At 39.4% G+C, this 25,545-nt stretch overlaps 1 protein-coding gene and 2 pseudogenes across 1 annotated transcript; all 3 read right to left on the reverse strand.

Annotated features, from left to right (window-relative positions):
- Nucleotides 1-534: 534 nt before the first annotated feature.
- On the reverse strand, nucleotides 535-2,296 carry LOC149009264 (putative carotenoid cleavage dioxygenase 4, chloroplastic pseudogene; annotated as a pseudogene).
- A 5,733-nt stretch (nucleotides 2,297-8,029) lies between these two features.
- LOC149009265 (putative carotenoid cleavage dioxygenase 4, chloroplastic) lies at nucleotides 8,030-9,980 on the reverse strand. The gene has a single exon (XM_089164021.1). The coding sequence runs from the start codon at nucleotides 9,931-9,933 to the stop codon at nucleotides 8,101-8,103; it is 1,833 nt and encodes a 610-aa protein (XP_089020147.1). The 5' UTR covers nucleotides 9,934-9,980; the 3' UTR covers nucleotides 8,030-8,100.
- Nucleotides 9,981-14,644: 4,664 nt separating this feature from the next.
- LOC149009266 (putative carotenoid cleavage dioxygenase 4, chloroplastic) lies at nucleotides 14,645-20,287 on the reverse strand (annotated as a pseudogene).
- Between the last annotated feature and the right edge of the window lie 5,258 nt (nucleotides 20,288-25,545).

The following is a 25,545-nucleotide window of genomic DNA, read 5'->3' on the forward strand; positions in this document are numbered from 1 at the left end:
TCTGAAATTATACCCGTTTGGTTGTAAAAATCCTCAGATTCATGAAATCTAGAGATTCACCTTTTTGCACTAAAAACGTGAATCTGTAGATTTATAGGTAATGGGTGAAATCCAGAGATTTCAAAAAAGCTATACATTTGTACATTCACAAAAATCACGTCCATCAAATAGTTTTTTAGGATGAATCCACAAATTTTATTTCACAACCAAACATTTAATTTTATAAATTATAACTCAATAGATTTGAAATCTATAGATTTGAAATCTCTAGATATTTGAAATTTCCGGACTCATGTAACCAAACAGGCCCTAAAGGAATTAATAGAATAACTTGACAATAACAAATGATCAATTGTCAGTATTGATGAAAAGGAGTTTCTAAATCTAGCGATGACAATTGAAAACCCTAACCGCTGCCTTTCCTCTGTGCCACTTCTTCACCTCAGTAGATCCAAGAAAACGACTTTATTTAATCTTCGATTTTATTCAACTGAGTCGATCGCGCAATTACCGTGTTTAACCAAAAAAAAATTAATTACAGTTTCTGTAGGTCACTTTCCCTAAGGAAGAGCCCGTGGAATCCGTAGGGTACCCTACCTGGCAATTTCACATTGGCAACCATCTCCAACGATGGTGACGTGGCATCCATGATAAAAAATCTCGACTCTCCAATGTTCTCATCATGCACGTACATCATCAAATACCCATCATCTTCTGCTGCCACGTGGCTATTCCCATGCTCCCTTGCCACGAAAAAGGGTTCCCCTCCGTAACACCCCTTCCCAAACATCCGACACGCTACAATAGCCTCTTCATTCCCCATAACCGATAAATCTAGTTTCACCACACCCGATACCTTCAACATCTCCGACCCGTTCCTCTCTCCAACTGCCAAATACGCATACCGGGTCTTCCTCCCTACGTACCTCGGGTTTATGACTCCGAATTCCATATTCCGATCTGACACACGGAACCTCGTAACGGTCCCGGTTTTTAGATCAATCCTTACTTTCTCCACGGATGCGTGTAGTAGTCTCAAATCCAACATGTGCTCCACTGATGTTATATTGGGCCCGATCATCACGATCGCATCATCGTTTTCATCCCAAGCGTTGATCACGTGGAACGCGTTGAATCCCGGTATTTCAAACCACCGCATCTCGGTGTCGTTCTCTGCGTATCGAGGGATCACTCCGATACGGGGAACCTTCTCCATAACAGGTCCGATTAATGACCCGCCCCGGAATAGTGTTATGCCTATCTGTGAGTCGAGGAAGATTGCGTACTTCTTTGTGATGGCGAAGTCGTGAGGGAACGACGGTCGGCTCACGGAGAAAATGGGCACGTCGGGTTGCTTTGATCCATCTAGGTTGAACCGGAAGAAGGTAAGAAACGGAGGTCCCAATCCGTACCGGAACGCGAAGGTCTCACCCGTGTCGGGGTCAGTTTTCGGGTGGGCTGTCATCCTCATGCAGAGTTTTCCGTCGAAATCTTGTCGTCCGATTGTCTGGATATCGCCGTCGGTGGTTAATCTGAGGGAATATGGTACATCAGATTCGCAGAGGGCGAATAGCTGATTTCCAAATAAGGCAAGACTGGTGTTAGCAACGCCGATACCCTTGTCAAGGTTGAACTCTCCAGCAACTAGTCTTGCAGCAAGGAGAAAAATCCTAGCGAGAGTAGCAGTGATGCCATGGAAGCCTGAGAATACACTAGGGAGGATTGGGTAACCAGCTTCGCGTTCGACGTTGTATTTATGAGTCTTGACAAAGCGGCTACAGAAGGTGGCGTCGCCGCCGGAGATTCGCAGGGAGTGAAGCATTCCGTCGCCGTCAAAAGGGTGGTAAGCACCACGAGGGAGGTACTGAGGGTTTGGACCGTTACGTATGTAGGCGCCATTAAGGCAAGAAGGAAGGTGGCCCTCTATGATAAGACAGTTAGTCGGAGGAAGTTCGTCGACGGGAAAGAAATTGCCGGCGAGAGCATGTTGTGGGTCAAAGAAAGGAGGACGGTGAGGACGGTCGATGAAGTTGGTGATGAAATCATCTAATGTGTTGAAGAGTTTACTGAGACGAGAAGGCTCTGGTCGTTTTGTTATGGTTTTGGTGGAAGAAAACAGTGGAGTGGTCTTCTGGGTTTTCTTCTCTTCTTCGATCATTGACGAGGAGACATAGAAGGTGGTAGGAGATGAAGTGATTGTTAAGGGCTTATTGCCGACAGAGGAGGGGAGCTTTGGGAACGGAAGTGCAGAGAGAAACGACGATGAGAACGTATCCATTATTACTCCCTCGATCTGTCAAACCCACATTGAGAGAGAGAGAGAGTCAATGATCGATAAGGAATTATATACTACATGAGCTGGGGCATTGTATGACCGTGTAAGTAGAACTGGATAGTTGGGAAAAATAAAGAACTGAGAACTTTGAATTGTGCACGTGGACCTTGGATCCAAAACGAGGAAAACGAAAAATTGACTCGGTGGAAGAAAAGACAGAAAAAGAAAGAAAAACTTACACGTTACAAAGTGTGCTTTTTATCTATTTTTTTATATAGGCTGTTTTTACGATAACTAAGATTTTATTTCTCATAATTATAATTAGGATTAATTATAGGAATGTACGTTGGGTTGGTGCCATGGTGGGTTGGGGTGCAAGTTTGGCCTTGGTGGTCCTGACCTGCCTTGAGTTAGGGCCAAAATATTCTGGCCCTAAACTAGGGCCGGCCTGGGATTACTCTTTGGCTTGCCTAGCCCATCTTGGCTCGTCCTTGATTTTGGCCCTGATTTTGGTCCTGATTCTGGCCTTGATTCTGGCCTGATTTTGACCATAATCTTGGCTCTGATTCTGACCCTGATCTTGGCCTTGATCTAGGCCCATGATTTTGGCCCTAATTTGAGTCTTGATGTTTTGTAAAAAAATAATAAAAATAAATTATATCTACATTACCAATGTAGTAAGAATTCACCAAATTTTGGCCCGATCCTGACCCTAATTTTGGCTATAGTCTTAATGTTAATTTGACCTTGATCATGTATTAGATTTTTACCTTAATCTTCTAATTAACATTGATATAACTCTAAGTCTCGACTTTTACATTCAGTCATTTTTATCATATTAGACTATGAGTTCATTTTTTATATTATTTTTATTCTTTGAACTAAGTCATTTTTAGTTCCAAAAAATCATCGATTTTTTTATTTTTATTTTTATTAAGGCGAGATAATATATTATAAATAATAAAAGCTAGTATATAGAGAATTAATATCTAACAAATCTACACCCCTAACTTCTCATCATGAATATTGACATATTTATTTTGCCTCCAATGTGATATTTTAGAAGAAAAAATAAAAATAAAAATTTATTAACGATACATAGTTATGTTTGTAACTAAAATATAATTTCTTCAACTACGAACAAAATATCAATACTAAATTATCATCGTTTTACTTGTTAACAAAGTTTTGAATATGAATTTTTTTTGTTGAATAAGGATATCAATGGGAGGAATTTTCAATTTCCATCACCAAAATAATGGGAGAGGTTTTCAATTAAAATCATCAAAGCAATGAGAGACTTTTAGAGATCAATATAAAATTATAGAGTATGAATTTATTTATGTTTAAAGCAACACTATCAACTTATTGACTATTTTATCATTTTGTATGCGCTTGAATTATCTTATATTTCTATGAATTTTATTTTTAGTTTATTTATGGTACTTTTATTTTTATTATTATTATATTTTTTTATGAATTTACATTTGATATTTTAGGTCCTAGAATAGGACCAATTAAGGCTAGGGCCAAGATAAAGTTAATTAAGGCCAGGGACAAGGCTAATCAGGGTCAAGGCTAATCAGGACTAATCAAGACTAAGACAAGGCCAATTAGAGTTATTCAGGGTCAGGGTCAACCCATCCCGACCCGGCCTAATTAGGGCAGGAATGAGCTTGGCTTGGCCTTGTAGGGCTTAGGGCAAGGGACAATAATCTTTGGCCCTAAACTAGGGTCAGGACAGGAATAGGTTCAGATTATAACCTATAGGACTGGACTTGGGATTGCAAAACCTTGGCCCTGCTCGGCTTAATTGCAGCCCTAATGGTGCGCTCTACCAAGATTTTTCTTTGGTAATGTAAGTTTGGAACCAATGTTTATCACACGTGTTGTAATATGTTATAATTTTTCAGAAAAGACTTGTTGCGCCCTCGCATCCAGATTCATTCGTTTTTGCAAGTCAAGATTCTAGAAAACAATATTTTTTCCTTTTTTGGAATTGATTGAGGTTCCCAGCCAGCTGAGCGCATCTCGATTACATCGATATATGATTTTAAATAGATTCAGTAATCGATATATGATTTTAAATAGATTCTAATTTCAACAACAATATGTACGTTATAATTAAACTAGAATATAAGTATTATGGGTTTGAAGTCAAAGTGAGACAATCGTGGCGAGTGAAATTTTAAATCCAAATGCATGTTATTTCTCTAACTGCTTGCGTCAGTAATCGTCGGATTGGCCGAGTAAAAGTATTATTCTGGATATTTTAAAGCTATCAACGGCTTTTTCCTTTATTATGTTCAATTTTATTAGTAGATCCTTAAATGCCCGTGCGGACTATCTTGCCCGTGCGGACTATCTTGCTAGGGGCTCTAGGGTTTTTCAGTTTAATAGGTCCTAGTGTGCATTGTAAATCCTTCTTTCCTAGCCTCAGGTCTTTGGCTTGAGAGCTTAATATAATTTCAGCTTTGTTAAAAAAAAAAAAATTTAATTATAATATCTGGCTATTCCTCCAATTCCTAAGAGTTATCGTTCTGAGAATGATGATCTATCCACATTGAGTTAAATTCTACTAGGGATTGAAAATTCCTAGCGAACAAGGGTTGTACGAGGAGAAGCGTTGTTGGCAAAAATTTGATAGTGATGGCTTGATTAAGGTATCAGTGAGCTTTTTTTTTGGTCAAGAGGTATTGGTGAGCTTATGCTACTAGGGTTGCTTTGGGGAGTGGGTTACGGAGGTACAGTAGCACTAGAAAGCCCAAAGATGGCACCATATCTTCCTACAATTGAACAGGTACAGGACTATTGCCTACAGTTGGTTGAAATCCACAGTGCTCAGGACATTTATCAAATCATTTATAGGGAATTTCTAGCCAAATCTCCTGCAATTAGGTTGATACGTTATTCTTGGGGAGATGTACGTGAACTCATTTCTTACAAGATTATGCTGTTGGAAACATGGTTTTGAAGCTTTGCTACCTGCCAGGCAATGGAGATTCAAATGCAAACTTCAATTGCAGTTATTAATAATTAGGGTAAATATCACTTACCTCCCCTTGTTGAATCAATTAGATCGATCAAAATTGTTCAAATTTTTTTTTTGGAAGAATGAAACCGTTCCTTCCAATTTCCATTAGGTTGGGCCCATTAAAAACCTAACATCAGTACCTCTTTTATTTTTCTGGTTTAGAAATGTCATTTACCTCTTTATTGAAACAATAGATTACACGTGCGTCATTACTAATTTGTATAAAGTAGAGAACATGAATGGAGTTCAATCTGGGGATAGAGACGAGAGTAACCGGTAAGTGTTAACGTTAAGAAATGTATAATGACTATTTTAACTTGGTATGTGCCAACGGCCACTTGATTTCCTTTTTCTCTTTTTGCCAAGGGGGTCTAACCAGGTCGCTAGATTCAAAGTCTGGAGTGCTAACCACGACACTATAGAACCGTTTTTGAATTAGATGCGAATACGTGGTTATTTTATATATATATTTCCTTTGCAACTTTGTACTTGTTACTATCATTCCGCTAATTTGTTGATTTCTGTAATTACATTGTCAATTAGGTAATTTCCAAGCAAAAAGTCTCCAAGTTCTTAAAAGACTATAACAGGTCTTTTAACAGATCTGTTATAGTTTGAATTTGATTTTTGAATTCAAGTTTTTAAATTTGAATTCAAATTTGAATATTGTAAACGAATATTTTACAACAGCCATGTTTATTTATAAATACATAAAATTTACCCATCAAGGTAAGGAACCTACTAAAATATAAAAAGAAAAGGTAATTCCCATAATTCTCTTCAAAGCTGGAACACGAAAAAGCCCTCTTTATAGCTTGCAAATAAACTACTAGTCGATTTCAAGAAAATGAATAGAGTAAAAATAGTGGATGTTAAGTCAATTTTGTTTGTGATGTTTAGGGAAGTCTAAAGTCATTTTCATGTTCCACAAAAAAAAGTCATTTTCATGGATGTTGTTTTGTTCTTTCGGGCCTAATTTTATTTATTTTTCACTAAGAGGAATTGGTTACAACCACTAGGATAGCTATGCGTTGACTATCGAGCTAATTGGGTTGGGTTATTTAAACTTTAATTTAACCTTTAGAGACTTCAATCTAAGAGTTCAACTTCAGTGCTGCGTATTTAATGCACAGTACTATGCTGTCAAAGGATGAGATTAAAATCTTGATCGAGAATTTGATCTCGACCGCTGGCAGTAGGTGCTGCGCCTTAAGCATAGCATTTAAGTCTCACTCTAAATCTAAACACAAATCCTATACTATATTTCTAGGGCTTAAAAATTTTCAACTCAAATCCTACTTGATTTTTCACGACCTTGCTTGGGTCTTGCGCAATGAATGCCTAGGACTATCAAGCCATACACTTTTGGTGGTGGGATCGGAAATTCGGTCGAAATTTCAATCTCGACTGTCGAAATTAACGGTCGAGATCGAAATTTCGGCCAGATGATCATGCACATTTATTGCACAGAATCTAAGCTTTTTCGGATTTTTCAAACCCAATCTGCAATGATTTACCAATGGGCCAACAGAAGAAGTGGACGAAGGAAGAGTTCGGTACCGCTCATCACCCAAGCCGAGTTCTAAGCTTCACCTCTCTGATCCAACATACCGGTTTCCCCCTACATGGATATCGTAGATCGCTAAATCAAACATCTTCTTCTTCCATGGATGGCTCTGGAAACCAGTACAAATATTGCTTTTGTCACTAGCGATTGATGACATGCCTGTACTCAAATGCAAGACTCCCTTGCAAGTTTACCTAGAATTTTGTGAGAGCTTTAGTCTTCCTTCTCTCATCTCTTGGGGTTCAACAATCACAGTAATTAACACACAACCAGAACGTGTTAACATAAAATTTGGTTTCTTTTGTAAAATCTTATCTGTTAGTGATTGTTCTTTCAGGATGCCTCAATGAGTCTTGGGAACTCCGATATCCTTCGAACAGAAGCAACAAAACTAAAATTCTAGGAATTGGAAAAATCCAGTGCTTCGACGAACACGTCGATTCATCTTAAGCAACACGCAGAGGCCACCGGAAGAATGTTGGATTCGTTCACTTTATCAGCGTTGCTGGGAGCTCATTTCTTCTCACATGAACATTTCTCCAAATTCTTCGAGTTCGTTAGAAGCGTAAAGGGCAGTCGGAATAGGCAATTAGAGTCGGTTAGAATGAGTCGTTTTGACTTGTGAATTTGTAAATTATTGAACTTAAAATGTAAAATGATAAAATTATAATTACAAATAAGTCCCCTCCATTTTAATTATATCCGTCCGATTATATTTTGTTGAGGTGGTCTAATCTGAACCATTAGCAGCTGGCTGCAGCTGCAAATAAAAATCTAAATCTATTTTTTTTTTTTTTTTGGGTAAGGATGCGTTCCTAATACCAACCCATGTTCCCTGTTTCTCTCGATAAAGAACTTTTGCAACAAAAGGAAAAAGCAATTCACTTGATTGTTGATCGGATATGTTAAAATGGCTGGTGGGACCAAGTGAAAATGATTACCGATACTCTTTTTCTTTTTTCCAAGTAGAAAAACCCTTTCATTATTAGTGATATTCCACATCACAATTCACAAGTAGTAAAAGACCAATCCCATCTCATTCGTTTGCCTCATAACTAGGAGTTTACTATTAAACATTTCATTAACATGGATTTTTTTTTGTATTTTTCTTGTTAATTATTAAAATATGAAGTTTAAATTTGATTAGTTTAGATTCCTTATCAACAGGACAATTTTCGCATTGGAGTTTCAGCAGATATAATACATATTCTCTTTCATCACAAGTCACAACTTTTGTAGATCACTTTCCCTAACAAAAAGCCCGTGAAAACCATAAGGCACTCGCTGTGGCAACTTCACGGCAGCGACAACCTCCAACGATGGCGATTTTGCATCCATCACCAGAAACCTTGATTCGCCGGTGTTTTCGTCGTGCACGTATGTCACTAGAAACCCGTCATCCTCCGCTTCAACTTGGCAATTCCCTGGTTCTCTCGGCACAAAGAACGGTTCACCCCCGTAACACCGATCCCCAAACATCCGACACGCTACAGTACGCTCTTTGTGCTCCGAACCTGATACGTCCAACTTAACCACACCCGATATCTTCGGCATCGGATCTCCAATTGCCAGATACGCGTACCGGGTCTTCTTGCTCAAGAACCATGGATTAATGACTCCGAAATCCATATTCCTCGCCGACACAGGAAACCTTGTTACAATCCCGGTTTTCAGATCAATTCTCACCTTCTCCACTGATGCATGAACCAGATCAGTTCTTTCCAACGTGTGCTCTACTGATAATATATTGGGCGCGATCATCACTATAGCATCTTCCTCGTCCCAAGCGTTGATCGCGTGTATGATGTTGAAACCTGGCACATCAAACCACTTCATCTCGGATTCGTCCTTGGCGTATCGTGGGATCACCCCGATACGTGGCACCTTGCCCGGATCAGCCCCGACAGGTGACCCACCTCCGAATATCATATCCGTTGGGTTCATTCCAATCTGTATATCCGCGAAGATTGCATACTTCTTTGTGATCGCAAAGTCGTGAAGGAAGGATGGAGTTTTCATGGAGAAGATTGGCACGTCGGGTTGCTTTGACCCATCCGGATTGAACCGGAAGAAAGTTAGAAACGGAGGTACCGGACCGTATCGGAAACCAAATGTTTCGCCCGTGTCGAGGTCTACCTTTGGATGGGCTGTCATGCTCATGAAAAGCTCACCGTCGAAATCATGCCGTCCGATGGTATCGATGTCGCCGTCGGTTGTCAACCTGATGGAATATGGTAGATCGGATTCGCCGAGGGCGAATAAGCGTTTACCGAAGAGGGCGAGACTGGTGTTGGCAAGGCCAATGCCGTTGGCAGGGTTATACTCGCCGGAAATTACTCTCGCCGCCGAGAGAGCTCCGCGGGCGATGGTGGCGCTGAGGCCATTGAAGCCGGAGAATACGTTTGGAAAGACGGGGGATCCAGCGTTGCGCTCGACTTGGTATTTGTAAGTCTTTACGTAGCGACTGCAGAGGGTGGCGCGGCCGTTGGAGATTCGGAGCGAGTGCAGCATCCCGTCGCCGTCAAAAAGGTGGTAGGGCCCACGAGGGAGGTGTTGAGGGTTTGGACCATTACGTATGTAGGCGCCGTTGAGGCAGGAGGGGATGTGGCCTTCGACGATAGGGCAGTTGGTCGGAGGAAGCTCGTCCACGGGAGAGAAGTTGTCGGCGAGTACGTGACGTGGATCGACGGAGTAGTGGAGTGGTGGGTCAACGAAGGTGTTGATGAAGTCGTCTAACGTGTTGAAGAGGGTGGTGCTTAGAGAAGGCTCTGCCCGTTTTCTTGTGGTGGTGATGGTTGGTCTTGTCACACTTGTGGTTGTAGTTGCTAGGGTGGTATGAGCTTTAGCGGAACCAAGTGGTGGTGCTTTTGGGTTAGAAGGTTGGTGGTGTTGGCGTCTGTCTTCTCCTGCTGGTGATGATGTCTTCTGCTGTGGCTTCTGATCTTCGATTCTAACAGAGGATACATGGAAGGTTGTTGTGGGTTTATTACTGGTAGGAGAAAGATGCTTAGGGTATTGAAGTACTGTAGAGAGAAATGAAGATGAGATGGAATCCATTCCTCTCTCTCTTTCTCTCTCCCCCCTTACTCTCAAGCAAGCAGTGAGCAACGGAGATTGGGGAATGAATGGGGCACTAGTTGAAGTTGTTATATAAGAAGCTTTGGTGGTGGGTAATAAATTCTAGCCTCTAATTTATGTGGTTTACTCGTTCCTGGAGTTGATATATATCTCTTCACATTATTGAGTTGCTTGTACGGTAAATATCCTTAAGTTGATCCAAATTTTATTTAGATCAGGCTCGGTTGGTCCCAAATGTCGCAGACAAGTCACAACAGGTGGTGACATGACAGATGGTGATCCAGATGTTTTTTCTTTCTTTTTTATTGGGTGGGGAGCTCCACTCCAGTGTTGGGCAACTTTGTTGCAAACAGTTGAGATTCCAGGTCGGGGAAAAAGACTAAAAGAAAAACAGAAATAAAAAGAGCAAGAGAGGAAACACGATTTACTGAGAACAGATGTATTTAATCCTTGCCTAATAATTTTTACTCTTCCATAATGTACATTTTTGGAAGAATCTAAACTCGAAAAATCCTGTGTATGAAGAAAATGACCACCAAAAATCTTCAGGAATCTAATCAGGTGGGTGCTTGACCCACTCCTTTCCCTTTCTTCTATACCCAGCAATTAATGGCTTTAAATACTTTGATTTGATTTGTCAGGATAATTGGATTAATGTCGACCTCAAACCGGTCCCTCCACTCTTACATTTCTTTCATATAGGATTTCTGGTTAACAATTAATCTTTTGATTCTCGTGACAGGTGTCACTAGCCAATTGGTGATCTTGTATTTCATAGAAGCTTTTATATTACATCGAAATTTCGGATTAGCAGCACAGTGCGCAGTAGTGAAGTCTAACCCCAAAATTAATTATTGTTAGCTGAAAAAAAAATAAATAACAAATGCAACTAATCAAACTATCAGTACTTAACAAAATATCTTTCACATTGATGTGATATTAATACCTAATATATGTTTCAGAGTCTCATCGTTAACCATACAAGAGCCAGCTGGGGAAAGGAGAGAACTGTACGATATGAGAATTAGAGAGATTGTGACCATACCAGACAAGTTTTAGAGTAGAAATTAAATTATATTAGACATATGTGGCAAGTTAATCACCCAAAATTCAATAATATATTTTAACACTCCAAGAAAATAATGTATACATTAGTATTATTACTAAAATACACACTGAGTAGATTGTGCTCGCTTGTCTGGTTTGCAAACAAAGATCGCCTCTTAACGAATGCTTGCAAAAAATATTTGAAACTCCAGGATGAAGATGTATGCAATTTTTGTAATGCTAGGGTGGAAGATAATATGCATCTCTTTCAAGACTGTGGTTTTGCTACGGGTATATGGAATTAGCTAGTCCACCCGGCTCGTCAAAATTCATTTTATATGTTTGGCCAGAGAAATTTGCCTGTGTGATTTATTTTATATGAAACTGGAACAATAAAGATACAAATGATATAGATTGTATCCGACCTAGAAATGGGAAGTTAATAATTGAGGATTACTTCACCACAGTAAATGAAGCATGAGAATCCTGCAATGTGAAAATAAAAAAAACCACAAGCAAAGGGTTTGTTTAAATGCAATACTGATGCCTCTATTATCAAACAATGTCAAATTTCATGATTTATTGCAATGCTTTCACTTTTTACTTAGATTCATCTCGCAGTCTTACTAAATCTGGTATTATGTAATGATTAATAAGGCCTAACCATTTAGAAATTAATAATTTCTACTAGGCTCAGGCCCATTAAAAACCTTACGTCAGTACCTCTTTTATTTTGCTGGTTTAAAAATGTCATTTACCTCTTTATTGAAACAATACATTACACGTGCGTCATTACTAATTAGTATAAAGTAGAGAACATGAATGGAGTTTAATCTGGAGATAGAGATGAGAGTAACCGGTAAGTGTTAACATTAAGAATGGTATAATGACTATTTTACCTTGGTATGCTTGTTTTCCTTTTTCTCTTTTTTTTTTTTTTTTTTGTTTGCCTACCCCGGTTTATAAACCTATGGTTCGACCCGCGTCGCACACCTGGCTGTGGTGGGTGAGTCTTCCAGCGGGGATTTTTTGCATTCATAAGGATTTGATACCGGAACCTTGCTTAAGCGAACCAAGCTGCTTACCACTTGGACCAACCCCCGTTGGTCCTTTTTCTCTTTTTGCCAACGGCCAAATGCCAATCAACTATGTAATAGAATTTAATAAAAAAAGTCCTAGAATTTAAAAGAATAAAAGAAAAAAATCCTAACGGGGTTAACCAGGTCATTGGATTCAAAGTCCGGAGTGCTAACCACGACACTATAGAACCGTGTTGGAATTAGATACGAATATGTGGTTCTATAATTACATTGCCGAATAGGTAATTTCCAAGCAAAAAGTCTCCAAGTTCTTGAGTAACTTTTCAGATCTACTAAAATATAAAAAGGAAAGGTAATTCCCTTAATTCTCTTAAAAACTGGGACAACAGAAAACCCTCTTTGCATCTTGTAAATAGATTACCAATTGATTTCCAGAAAATGAATAGAGTAAAAATAGTGGATATTAAGTCAAATTTGTTTGTGATGCTTAGGGAAGTCTAAAGTCGTTTTCATGTTCCACCCAAAAAAATGTCGTTTTCATGGATTTTTTCTGTTCTTTTGGGCCTAATTTGGGTCTGGTTATTTAAACTTTAGTTTAACCTTTAGAGACCTAAATCTAAGAGTTCAACTTCAATGCTGCATATTTAACGCGCAGTATTGTGCTGTCAAAGGTCGAGATTGAAATCTCGATCGAGAATTCAATCTTGACCGCTGGCAGCAGGTGCTACTAAATGCGCAACATTCAAGTCTCACTCCAATTCTAAACATAAATCCTACCCAATATTTCTAGGGCTTAAAAAATCTCAATCCAAATCCTATCAGGTTTTACTAACCCAATCTGCAATGATTTACCCTAATAGGACCAGGTAGGGTGGGATAAACTCTGATTTTATCTGGACCTTCTTCCTAGTCTTTATCCCTTTCGATGATACACCTACATGATGTTGCAAAGGCAAATGCTTTTAGTATTAGAACACCTACATGATGATACACCTACCGAACCTTGTGGGCAAATACCTACCCTTTTTTTCTTTTGGTAAGATGCTTTCCCAATGCCAACCCATGTTCCCTGTTTCTCTCAATAAAGAACTTTTGCAACCGAAAGGAAAAAGATGAATGCTATCTTAAGTATACCATTAAGTGTGTTTCCTAAAGAGGATAGTCAAATTTGGTTAGAGACAAGAAATGGGGTGTTTACTTCTAAATCAGCATACCATATGCTTAAGAATCGGATGGATACCAATCTTGTGAGCAGGACAGCTGAGGTATGCAAAGAAACTTGGAGAAACATTTGGAGTTGTGATTCAGAGCCAAAGGTGAGAAGTTTTATGTGGAGAGCATGTGCGGGCGGTGTCTCATCTGCTGAAAATTTGGTTTGTAGACAGATCAATATTGACCCCAGTTGCCAACGTTGTGGTGGAGCCCTTGAATCTATTGATCACATTTTGTTTGAATGTGATTTTGCTAGAGCAGCATGGCACGTCTCCCCGTTTGATTACCATCCCCCAAATGGACCAAAGCTCCATCGTTTTATTGAAAGCTGGAAATCTTTTAGTAAGGAGAAAAAGAGCTCTAAGGAGTTAGCAGGCTTGCCATCATACTTGTGCTGGAATATCTAGAAGGATAGAAACAGGTTTATGTTCGATGGGTCATCAATGTAGCCTAATTTGATGGCATGTAGAGCGGTGAAGGAATGGGAGACTTTCCTTCAGGCCAAACAACTCATCCTCACCTCAAGCCCAAGTGAAGTGGTCCAAAAGCGGAAAGTGGATCAAAGACCCAAGTGGAGGACACTAGTGGAACCTTACTTCAAGCTAAATTCAGATGCGAGCCTTAACTCTAATGGTTCTGGCATGGGGTTTATCATTAGAGCCCATACAGGAGAGGTTCGCCTTGCAGTTTCTGACCTAGTCCGGTTTGGTGATGTTTTGCCGGGGGAGCCTTAGCAATGAGAGAGGGTCTCATATTGGCCTGGTGAAGGAATCGATTATATTGTTGAGTCTGATAGCTTGGAACTCATAAATTCCATTATGGAGGTATGCCAGCAGCCGTAGTAGCAAGAGAGGTTGTATCAAACATTACCCAATTGGGTATGTCCTTTGTTGATTGTAAGTTTTCTTATTTTCCCAGGTTAGGTAATAGTGTGGTTGACCGCCTGACTAGGAAGGCCACGTCTGATCCGGGGAGGACGTTTTAGCCACTTTCCAATCCCTGGTTCCTTGACTCAAGGGAATTAAGCCCAGTGTGTTGTTCCCACCTTTCTCAATAGAAGTTTAATTACCAAAAATTATGTTAAAATGGCTGGTGGGACCAAGTGAAAATTATTACCGATACTCTTTTTCTTTTTTCTTTTTCAGTACTGGTGCTTTTTTAATACTGGAAATTTAATGTCGTTCGCAAGGGTCAAACCCATTAAATTATTTGGTACTGGTGTATAGGAGTTTACTACTAAACGTTACAATAACATGGAATTTTTTTGTACTTTTCTTATTAATTATTAAAATGTGAAGTTAAAATCTGATTAGTTTAGATTCCTTGTCAACAAGGACGATTTTCGCATTGGAGTTTCAGTAGATATAATACATAGTCTCTCTCATCACAAGTCACAATTTTCATAGATCGCTTTCCCTAACAAAAAGCCCGTGAAAACCATATGGCACTCGTTGCGGTAACTTCACGGCGGCGACAACCTCCAGTGAAGGCGATTTTGCATCCATCACCAGAAACCTTGACTCGCTGGTGTTTTTGTCGTGCACGTATGTCACTAGAAACCCGTCATCCTCCGCTTCAACTCGGCAATTCCATGGTTCTCTCGGCACAAAGAACGGTTCACCCCCGTAACACCGATCCCCAAACATTCGACATGCTACGGTACGCTCTTTGTGCTCCGAACCCGATATCTTTGGCATCGGATCTCCAATTGGCAGATACGCGTACCGGGTCTTCTTGCTCACGAACCATGGATTAATGACTCCGAAATCCATATTCCTCGCCGACACAGGAAACCTTGTTACAATCCCGGTTTTCAGATTAATTCTCACCTTCTCCACTGATGCATGAATCAGATCAGTTCTTTCCAATGTGTGCTCTACTGATAATATATTGGGCGCAATCATCACTATAGCATCTTCCTCGTCCCAAGCGTTGATCGCGTGTATGATGTTGAAACCTGGCACATCAAACCACTTCATCTCGGATTCGTCTTTGGCGTAACGTGGGATCACCCCGATACGTGGCACCTTGCCCGGATCAGCCCCGACTGGTGACCCACCTCCGAATATCATATCCGTTGGGTTCATTCCAATCTGTATATCCGCGAAGATTGCATACTTCTTTGTGATCGCAAAGTCGTGACGGAAGGATGGAGTTTTCATGGAGAAGATTGGCACGTCGGGTTGCTTTGACCCATCCGGATTGAACCGGAAGAAAGTTAGAAATGGAGGTACCGGACCGTATCGGAAAGCAAATGTTTCGCCCGTGTCGAGGTCTACCTTTGGGTGGGCTGTCATGCTCATGAAAAGCTCGCCGTCGAAATCATGCCGTCCGATGGTATCGATGTCGCCGTCGGTTGTCAACCTGATGGATTATGGTAGATCGGATTCGCCGAGGGCGAATAAGGGGTTGTATGGCAACCATTCTGTGCCAAAATTCCCACTTCAGTACAGAATCCACTTTTTATGCTTCTGTGCTGAAGTGGGCAAATTTGGCACAGAATCTGTAGTAAAATCTTGTATGGTTGAACACAGATGGGCACGTTTCTCTGGCCCATCTTGGCACAGAATCTTGTATGGTATGTACAAAGTCAAAATACAAAATGAGCACGCTTTTTTTTTTTTTTTTTTTAATAAAACCAAAAGAAAACTATGCTAAATACAATTACCATTTAAGAACATCAAAACCAAAGGAAATGTCACCAAAGGCTCCATCTATTTATAGAAAAATGGTTTTCATTATTTGTCAAAAACAAAATTAACAACATGAATCCTGATGGAATCGAACCATCATACCCTAGAAACTTTCTAGGTGCTCTACCATTTGAGCTAAGGATTCTCACTTACAAAAACACATGTTGAATCAATCCAAAAGTGTCCCTATTATGAAAATAGCCAACTTGTGCATTCAAGCTACCTTAATCCCAACCACCCCCTTCATGAGAGCCATTCAAGTGTGGAGAACTACATATAAAACATGAACAAGCTTACACAACACACTTAATGAACAAGCAAAATAGAAGAAATTTCAATGCATGTGATTCATATATTTTTCATACTAGGTCTTCAATGGCTTCCAGCAATGCCTTATTTTGCAATTTCAAAAGGTATGGGATCCTTGTTTCAGAATGTCTGGTGAGATTAAACTGTAGATAAGACTCATCATTCAAACAATCACCACACACACATATTTGTTAAATATGTTACAGCAACAATAATCCAAGAAAATTCATCCAAAAACCTGCCAAAGGCATAAGGAAAAATGAGACTAAATACTTATCTAGTTACATAAAGGTAGAGAAATTACATTAGCTGGGCAAATTTACTTGTTCTACCCCATGCTATTTGCAGTGAAACAAGTCAAAAAGTTGTGTTAATGAAGCAGCAAAAAGGTAGGATCATTTGCAATGTAAGATATTAAGCATGTCTGAGGCAATATACATAACCACTTGAGATGGAAGATGACATTATTCATCCATCCTCATTTACACACATACTACACCAAGCATGATAGACACAAATCCAAGTCCATGCAGCACCAAAACAAGGATATTATTCACAAAGGTTCAGTCCACATATCACATAAAGAAGGTGTTGAACCAAGCATGTTTGCCTCCCCCCCCCCCCCCCCTCCTTTTTCTGTAGTACTAAATTTGCTTGGTAACATCACATATTTCAACTGACACACAGATACAGTGGTCACAAATCCCAACTATCACATTGAGAAAGATTTTATCTGCATGACAATATAATTGAAACAAAAGGTTTGCATCATGCTCCAGAAAAGTACTGCATCACCCATCTTTGGCTTAATAAAACAAAAAGAATTGAAATGATACAAAATAGGCTAGGAATTTTGAGAGATACCCATTCCTCATCAGCTTCATAGAAAGAAATATGTATTAATAATCCAATTAGACCTGCATTTTGCACTAATTAAAACAAACAAAACAGAGCATCACATTTTTGTGTCATTGTTGATTCATGAGCAGTTCCAGTGAGTACTTTGATCATGCAGAACAAGTTGAAGCCGAGCTGCAGATTCACAACCTTGAATTAGTTCTTCTATTACCTTCTCTCGAGCAGAAACTGATTTTCTAGTGAAGGGCTGAGAATCCAACCTACACTAGGAGATGAGGGAAGATCATCATCTGAGACTAATCTCTTCCTAATCTGAAATTTCACAAGAGACTTTGGTTGTATGGTCATTGGGTTGATTGATCTTACCAAGCTTTCTTCTTACCAAGAAAACTTAAAGATCTCGGTCTGTTGTAATCTTCCTACCCTGCAATAATAAATCCAAAACTAAGGGAGAGAGAGTAAAAGTACCGCTTGTTAACAATGAGATATAAAAACTATACTTGTTTAGTTGAGTTTCAACTCCTCAACACTTGGTGGGCTAGTTTGTTTTAGTCTCGTTTGACAGCCATAAAGGTTAAACAAAGTGATTATGAAGGCTGCTTTGTAGATGCCATAGGAACTTCTATGTTTTTCCATTGGTTTATCTAATAAAAGGCTGAATACATGTAGGATTAAGCTTAATTGTTCTTTAACTTCGAAGCTTAATCAACCAAAAAGGAGATGTGGACAACAGATAGAGAGAACTTAAAGCATGAATGGTGGAATCCAACAGCACTAAAAGGCAACCAGATTTGGCCTATAATATTCATAAAGAGAGAAGAAGGGATTGGATCCCAATAATTGACATCCCCACTCTCCTTCTCCATTCTTCTATCTATTAAACCATTCTAAATGATGTACTATTGAGTATACTGACCCAAAAATCAACACCATCTTCCGCACCCCTGAAAACCCACTCCTCAAACTAAGAGCAGAGTTTAAATCTGCCACGGTCTTCACAAAAACCTCTCAACCATAGCATGGAAACTAAAACAAAAAGTATAAAAAAAATAAAAGAAAGGCTAACAAATTAAAAACGAACACATCCACACTCAAAAGCATCACATTGATCTACCATCACCACTTGAAGGGAAAGTGGATCAACCAAGTTTCCTCTGATAAATAAAATGTTATAAATTTAATTAGTTAAAGTAGGGATATAATACATGAATAAAAATCCGGGAGACCAGATCCTATCTTGCTGCCATAACAGAGAATCAGAAGGAAGATTAACATAAGCATGTACAAATACATAAATAACAGTCCAAACAGCAGATGTTCTGAATAAATCAGCAGATGAAATTATCATGGAGATCAAAAAAACATAATCATTGTATCTAATACTTTCAACCAGGTATGAAGCTGTACAAAATTTCAATCATCTATCTATTTACCTTTTCAAAATTTTCTATTGCAGAAAAACAGAGAGGAAGAGAATAGAAAGAAAAGGAGAAAATTTGCTGTTGCTACCTACGTTTTATGGAGAAGACAAATATGATGCATTTAAAAATTAAAAAGTGCAGCAATAGCTTGCATTCAAGAAAGGAAAAGGAGGAATCCTTGTTAAAAAGTTGAAAGGGGGAACAACGAATTTAGCAAACAGAAAAATAAGAAAGAATCTGGTTTTGTGGTTCAGAACAACTATGTGCAAAAAAAAAAAAAAACTATGAACAGTTGCAGAGATAGGGCAAACACCGACTCACATTGAACGAAGATGAAGAAGTGGGTTGCAGACGGCTTCGGCTTGCAGAGACAAGGATCCGAGTTACACGAGGGCTTCGACTTGCAGAGATGAGAGAGTTGCAGAGACAGGGATCCAAACACTTGTGTTTAATCGGTTGCAGAGACACTTCCCCACGATCGGTTGCACAGACGCTTCCAAACAGAGAGAGGCTGCAGAGATGCTTCCAAACACGATCGGTTGGTTGGAGACACTCGTTTCGGAGTCGAGAGATTGAGAGAGTTGGGAGACATGAGAGAGACGAGAGAGACGAGAGAGAATGATGCGAGTCTTGGGAGAGTTGTGAGAGATGAGGGAGATGAGAAAGGCACGAGAGGTAGAACTAGGGCGAGAGATGACCGTTGCAGACGTCGATTGCAGAGAGACGATAGAGAATCGCAGATAAAGCTTTAGGGTTATCGATGAAATTACATCGATAACCCTAAGTACCGTCAACGAACCCAGTGTGCCCCGCATTTTTGTGAAGAATCGCTTCTGTGCCAGAGAAGCTCCAAATTGGAGCTTCTCTGACACAAGGAAAAAGTGTGCCCATTGCCTGGTTCGGCACACATTTGCTGAACCAGCACAAAAAATCCGAACCGGTTTACCATACATGATTCTGGTCATTTCTGTGCCAAAACGGGCAAATGGCACAGAATTAGTGTGCCAGAATGGTTACCATACAACCCCTAAGCGTTTACCGAAGAGGGCGAGACTGGTGTTGGCAAGGCCAATGCCGTTGGCAGGGTTATACTCGCAGGAAATTACTCTCGCCGCCGAGAGAGCTCCGCGGGGGATGGTGGCGCTTAGGCCATTGAAGCCGGAGAAAACGTTTGGAAAGACGGGGGATCCAATGTTGCGCTCGACTTGGTATTTGTAAGTCTTTACGTAGCGGCTGCAGAGGGTGGCGTGGCCGTTGGAGATTCGGAGGGAGTGGAGCATCCCGTCGCCGTCAAAGAGGTGGTAGGGCCCACGAGGAAGGTGTTGAGGGTTTGGACCATTACGTATGTAGGCGCCGTTGAGGCAGGAGGGGATGTGGCCTTCGACGATAGGGCAGTTGGTCGGAGGAAGCTCGTCCACGGGAGAGAAATTGTCGGCGAGGACGTGACGTGGATCGACGGAGTAGTGGAGTGGTGGGTCAACGAAGGTGTTGATGAAGTCGTCTACCCTGTTGAAGAGGGTGGTGCTCAGAGAAGGCTCTGCTCGTTTTCTTGTGGTGGTGATGGTTGGTCTTGTCACACTTGTGGTTGTAGTTGCTAGGGTGGTATGAGCTTTAGTGGAACCAAGTGGTGGTGCTTTTGGGTTAGAAGGTTGGTGGTGTTGGTGTCTGTCTTCTCCTGCTGTGGCTTCTGATCTTCGACTCTAACAGAGGAGACATGGAAGGTTATTGTGGGTTCCATCTCATTCCTCTCTCTCTCCTCCTTACTCTCGAGCAAGCAATGAGCAATGGAGATTTGCACTAGTTGAAGTGGCTATATAAGAAGCTCTGGTGGTGGGAAATAAATTCGAGCCTCAGATTTCTGTGGTTTCTTCGTTTCTGGGTTTTTTTTTTTTTTGGAACTGAGGTTCAATTCGGGCTAACTTGCGCACACCACGATTTACTTCCTCAGGGGGTGAGCTTTTTTAAATTAATGCCGCCGAGTGAGTGCGAACCCAAGACCTCCCCTAGAGAAGTTGAGTCTTTAACCGCTTTAACATACCACCTTTGACTATGTATCTTTATAGTTTCTTTCAAGTTTATGAAGGAAGTGTTTAACTTTTTAGTCCCAAAAAAGAAAAAGAAAAAAAATTACTTTTAACGGAAATATCCTTTAGTTGATCCATATCTGATTTAGATCGGTTTCGGTTGGTCCCAAATGTCACAGACAAAAGTCACGAGAGGTGGTCACATGACCCATGGTGATCCACCTGCATTAATTTCCTTTCCTTTCCTTTTTTTCGTTGGATAGGGTGGGGAAGCTCGACTTTAGTGTTGGCTACTTATCTTCAATTAAGAATCTGTGTGCTTGACCCACTCACTCCTTTCCCTTTCTTTCATAGTTCCATACCCATCAATTCATGGGTTTAAATACTTTGATTTGACTTGTCAAGATAATTAATTGGATTTAAGTCGACCTCAAACGGTTCCCTCCACTCTTACATTTCTTTCATAATCCATATCACTCATATAGGATTTCTGGTTAACAATTCATCTTTTGATTCTCGTGGCAGGTGTCACTAGCCAATTGGTGATGTATTTCTTTTCCCATTCGATTCGTTGCTGTTGATCTTGTATTTCATATAAGCTTTCATTGTAGAGGTGGGTCTATTCATATATAAATCATCAAAGAAAAGAAATTAACAAGTTTCAGACTCTCTTAATGTGGTAAGACGTTATGAAAATTCATACTTACCAAATATGGCCTTGCAAAAGTGACCCTAATGAAAAATAATTACAGACATACGAATTTTTTATACGTATTTCATCTGTCTTTTGAGATTCAATGTATCCCCATGGTCTTGGTTGTTGCGCTACTAATATTGTTATGTATCAACTTTAATATGCATGTCTTCCGAGACTGTGGTTTTGCTACGGGTATATAGAATCAACTAGTCCACTCGAGTCATTGAAATTCATTTTAAACTTGTGGTCGAACCTCTTAGTATGAACTTAACGTTTGTGGAAAAACTTCTAAATGGTATTCAGGATGGCCAGAGAAATTCGTTTGTATGATTTATTTTCTGTGTAACTGGAGGAATAAAGATGTGCATGATATCAATTATATCTAACCTGAAAATGGGAAGTTAATAATTGAGGATTACTTCACCACAGTAAGGGAAGCATGTGAATCCTGTAATGCAAAAATACAAAAACCACCAAATATTATAAAGAAGTATAATTGGTCTAAACCACAAAAGGGTTGATTTAAATGCAATACTGACGCCTCTTTTATCAAACAATGTCAAATTTCTCAAGTGGAAGGAGTTATTAGAGACCGTAATGAAGCTTTTCGAAGCAGGTTCATAAAAAATGTGCAATGTAATGAAGTTTAGAAGCTGAATTGTTGGCATTGAATGAAGGATTAGACATTGCTCAATATGGGGGCATGACCTATTGAAATGGAATCCGGCTCCTACCATGCTATCTTGCTTTTTCAATCTTATTCGAAGATTCAAGGAAAGTTTGAGAACATTATTAATGACATCCGTCAAATATTTGTATCAAATGGACATGTCCGGTTCACCCACATTAGACAAGAAAGAAACCAAATAGTCGATTGATCCATTCCTCTGATTTTTGTGGTTTACTCGTTCCTGGAGTTAATATCTCTTTTCAATATTATTGAGTTGGTTGTAGAAGACATACCCTTAAGTTGATCCAAATCTTAGTTGGTCCCTACTATTCATAGACAAGTCAAAACAAGAGGTGACATGACACATGGGGATCGTGCTACTTTTTCTTCTTCCTCCTTTTGCATGGGGTGGGAGAGCTCGACTTCAGTGTTGCGCAACTGTGCTGCGAATGGTTGAGATTCGAGATCTCGACCGAAACTTCTCACTACATTCCGGTGGAAAAATCCAAATTTCTCAACCACTCTTGTTAATTTTTTTTTGCCGAATCTTACCAGTAGGGATCCATTCCCCCCAAGATCACGAGTTTTGGTATCAAAACATGTCCCGTTGCCTCAATATAGAACTCATCCTGCGAACAGAGTCACTCTAAATACAAAAATTGCTCCAGAGATTCTCTATAAATACAAAAATTGCTCCAATAGATTATTATTTTTATTTTTTTAGTAGATTCCAATGGATTATTACCGTTTGTTGTAAATATGTTTAAAACTTTATATAAATATTTTATTTATTTTAATTGTGTCTTTTATCCATGGTTTTATTTAGTCCCACATCGGGTGGAGAGGATCTGATTATATGGTTTTTATTTAGTAAGAGCCCAAGTATTATTAATTTACTTGATACCCTATAGTGACCCTATATATATATATATATACTTGGGACTTGATCCGGAAGGCCCAGTTTGTCATGGGCCCTATTCTGGAAAGTCCACTCTGGGTGAATACATGGAAATGCCATTTGAGTGGCACTCTCCTGTAGGGAGGTCAGCTGAAGGTACCTTGCTGAAGAGAGTTGAGCTAAAAGGTACCCTCACAGCCTTACCCTTTCACCCACAGCCTTTGGGCTCTATATAAACTCTATTTCGTGCTCATTCTTGACACACAGAAAGGTACCTTGCTGAAGAGAGTTGAGCTAAAAGGTACCCTCACAGCCTTACCCTTTCTGTATTGCACGAAATGGATACTTACATTTGCATAAATAAAAAAAAAAAGGAGAAAAAAAAAAACAAAAAACAAAAATAAAAAGAGCAAGAGAGGAAACACGATTTGCTAATCGTGCCAAATGAGAACACACGTATGTAGTCCTTGCCTAGTAATTTGTGCTCTTCCATAATGTACATATTTTGGAGAATCGAAACTCCAAAAATCCTGTGTCTGAGGAAAATGACAACCAATTCAAAAATCTGAGATACTTATCTTCAGGAATCTGGGTGCTTGATCCACTCCTTTCCATGTGTCCGATACCCATCAATTAACGGCTTTAAGTACTTTGATTTGACTTGTAAGGATAATTGGATTTATGTCGACCTCAATCTAGTCAACGAACGAAAGTTCATTGAAGTTCGGCCTTTCGATGGTGGTTGAAATCAACGAATCGGTGATAACTCGGCGATTAATTTTTGATATTTCAATGCAAATCCCATACCGTGATTTATAGCTTTTGTGAATTGTTATTAATTTTTTTAAAAATGTATCCGTGTAGTGTGCTCAGTGCTTCAGCGATGTGTCATGAAAGCTTTAAAAATTAAAAGAAAATGGTAAAGGGTAACAGTTGTCTTCACGTAAGGACAAAAATGAGTTTTCATAAAACCCGCTCCACTCTTTATTCCAAAAATGTGCACAGTGCACTCTTTGTCACTTCATTCAACAAATGGGTTTGGTGCATTCTTCTTCTCCGGCGATTTAGCCATTGTGCACTCTATTTCATTCTACCAACGACTGTTACCATTGAAGATGCAGGCAATGAGTCGGTGACACAGCAAGGATCTTTGAGCAGCGGAGGTAAGACAGAAGACCCTAGTAAGCACTCCCACAACCGCACCCTCACCTGCAAAGAGCAGCGGCGAAGCTGCCTCCGGCGGTGAAGGCACCTCTGTATTGACTAAGGCTGAGCAAACATAGTGTATTGCTAATAATCAAGTAGGGAACGAAAAGTCGTATGCAACATTGGATTATGCGTGCGGTGGGGGACAACCGGAGGGGCGATTGTAGCAGTATTTTCTCAAGATATTGTCGAAGTATTGCCAGTTTGGCGAGATATCGCCGATTTCTCATAGATTTTGGTTTCGGGGCCCTTTTTTGTTTGCCCCTTACCAAAATCCCAGAATTTCGGCGATAAAATGTTCCATGAGTCCCTTCACGCTTACATTTCTTTCATAATCCATATCACTTTTATAGGATTTCTAGTTAACAATTATTCTTTTGATTCTCGTGGCAGGTGTCACTAGCCAATTGGTTATGTATTTCTTTTCCCATTCGTTGCTGTTGATCTTGTATTTCATATATGCTTTCATTGTAGATGTTGGTCTATTCATATATAAGTCATCAAAGAAAAGAAATTAACAACTTTTAGACTCTTTTAATGGGGTAAGACGTTATGAAAATTCATACAAACTGAATATGGTCTTGCAAAAGTGACCTTAATGAAAAATAAATTACAAGCATATGGATTTTTTACACGTATTCATCTGTCTTTTGAGATTCAATGTATCTCCAATGGTTTTGATTGTTGCGCTATTGATATCGTTATGTATCAACTATGTTAGTGTCAAAATTTCGAGTTAGCAACACAGTGCGCATTAAATGTACAGAAGTTGAACCCCAAATTTAATTATTGTTAGCCGATAAAGAAATGAAGAACAAATGGCAACTAATTAGACTATCAATATTTAACAATATATCTTTTACATTGATGTGATATTAATACCTAATATATGTTTCAGGGTCTATTTGTTAACCATACAAGAGCAAGGGGAAAAGAGAGATAGTGACCATTAAAGTAGAAATTGAATTAGAATAGACACATGTGGCAAGTTAATCACCCAAAATTCAATAATACATTTTAACACTCCAAGAAAATCATGTATACATTAATGTTATTACTAAAATATACTCTCGAGTAGATTGTGCTCGCTTGCTTAGCTTGCAAACAAATATCGCCTCTTAACAAATGCTTGCAAAAAATATTTGAAACTCCAAGATGAAAATGTATGTAATTTTTGTAATGCTGGGGTGAAAGACAATATGCATGTCTTTCGAGATTATGGTTTTGCTATGGGTATATGGAATCATTTAGTTCAGCCGACTTGTTGAAATTCATTTTATTCTTGTGATCGAACCTTTTGGTATGAACTTAACAATTGTGGAAAAACTTCTAAATGGTATTCAAGATGGCCAGAGAAATTCGTCTGTGATTTATTTTTCTGAGAGCTGAAGGAATAAAGATGTGCATGATATAGATTATGTTCGACTTGAAAATGGAAAGTTAATAATTGAAGATTACTTCACCAATAAAGGAAGCATGGAAATTCTGCAATGCGAAAATACAAAAACTAACAAGT

The sequence above is a fragment of the Hakea prostrata genome, chromosome 7, assembly GCF_041222555.1.
Source record: "Hakea prostrata isolate BN-2017 chromosome 7, UWA_Hpros_2, whole genome shotgun sequence".
Classification (NCBI taxonomy): Eukaryota; Viridiplantae; Streptophyta; class Magnoliopsida; order Proteales; family Proteaceae; genus Hakea; species Hakea prostrata.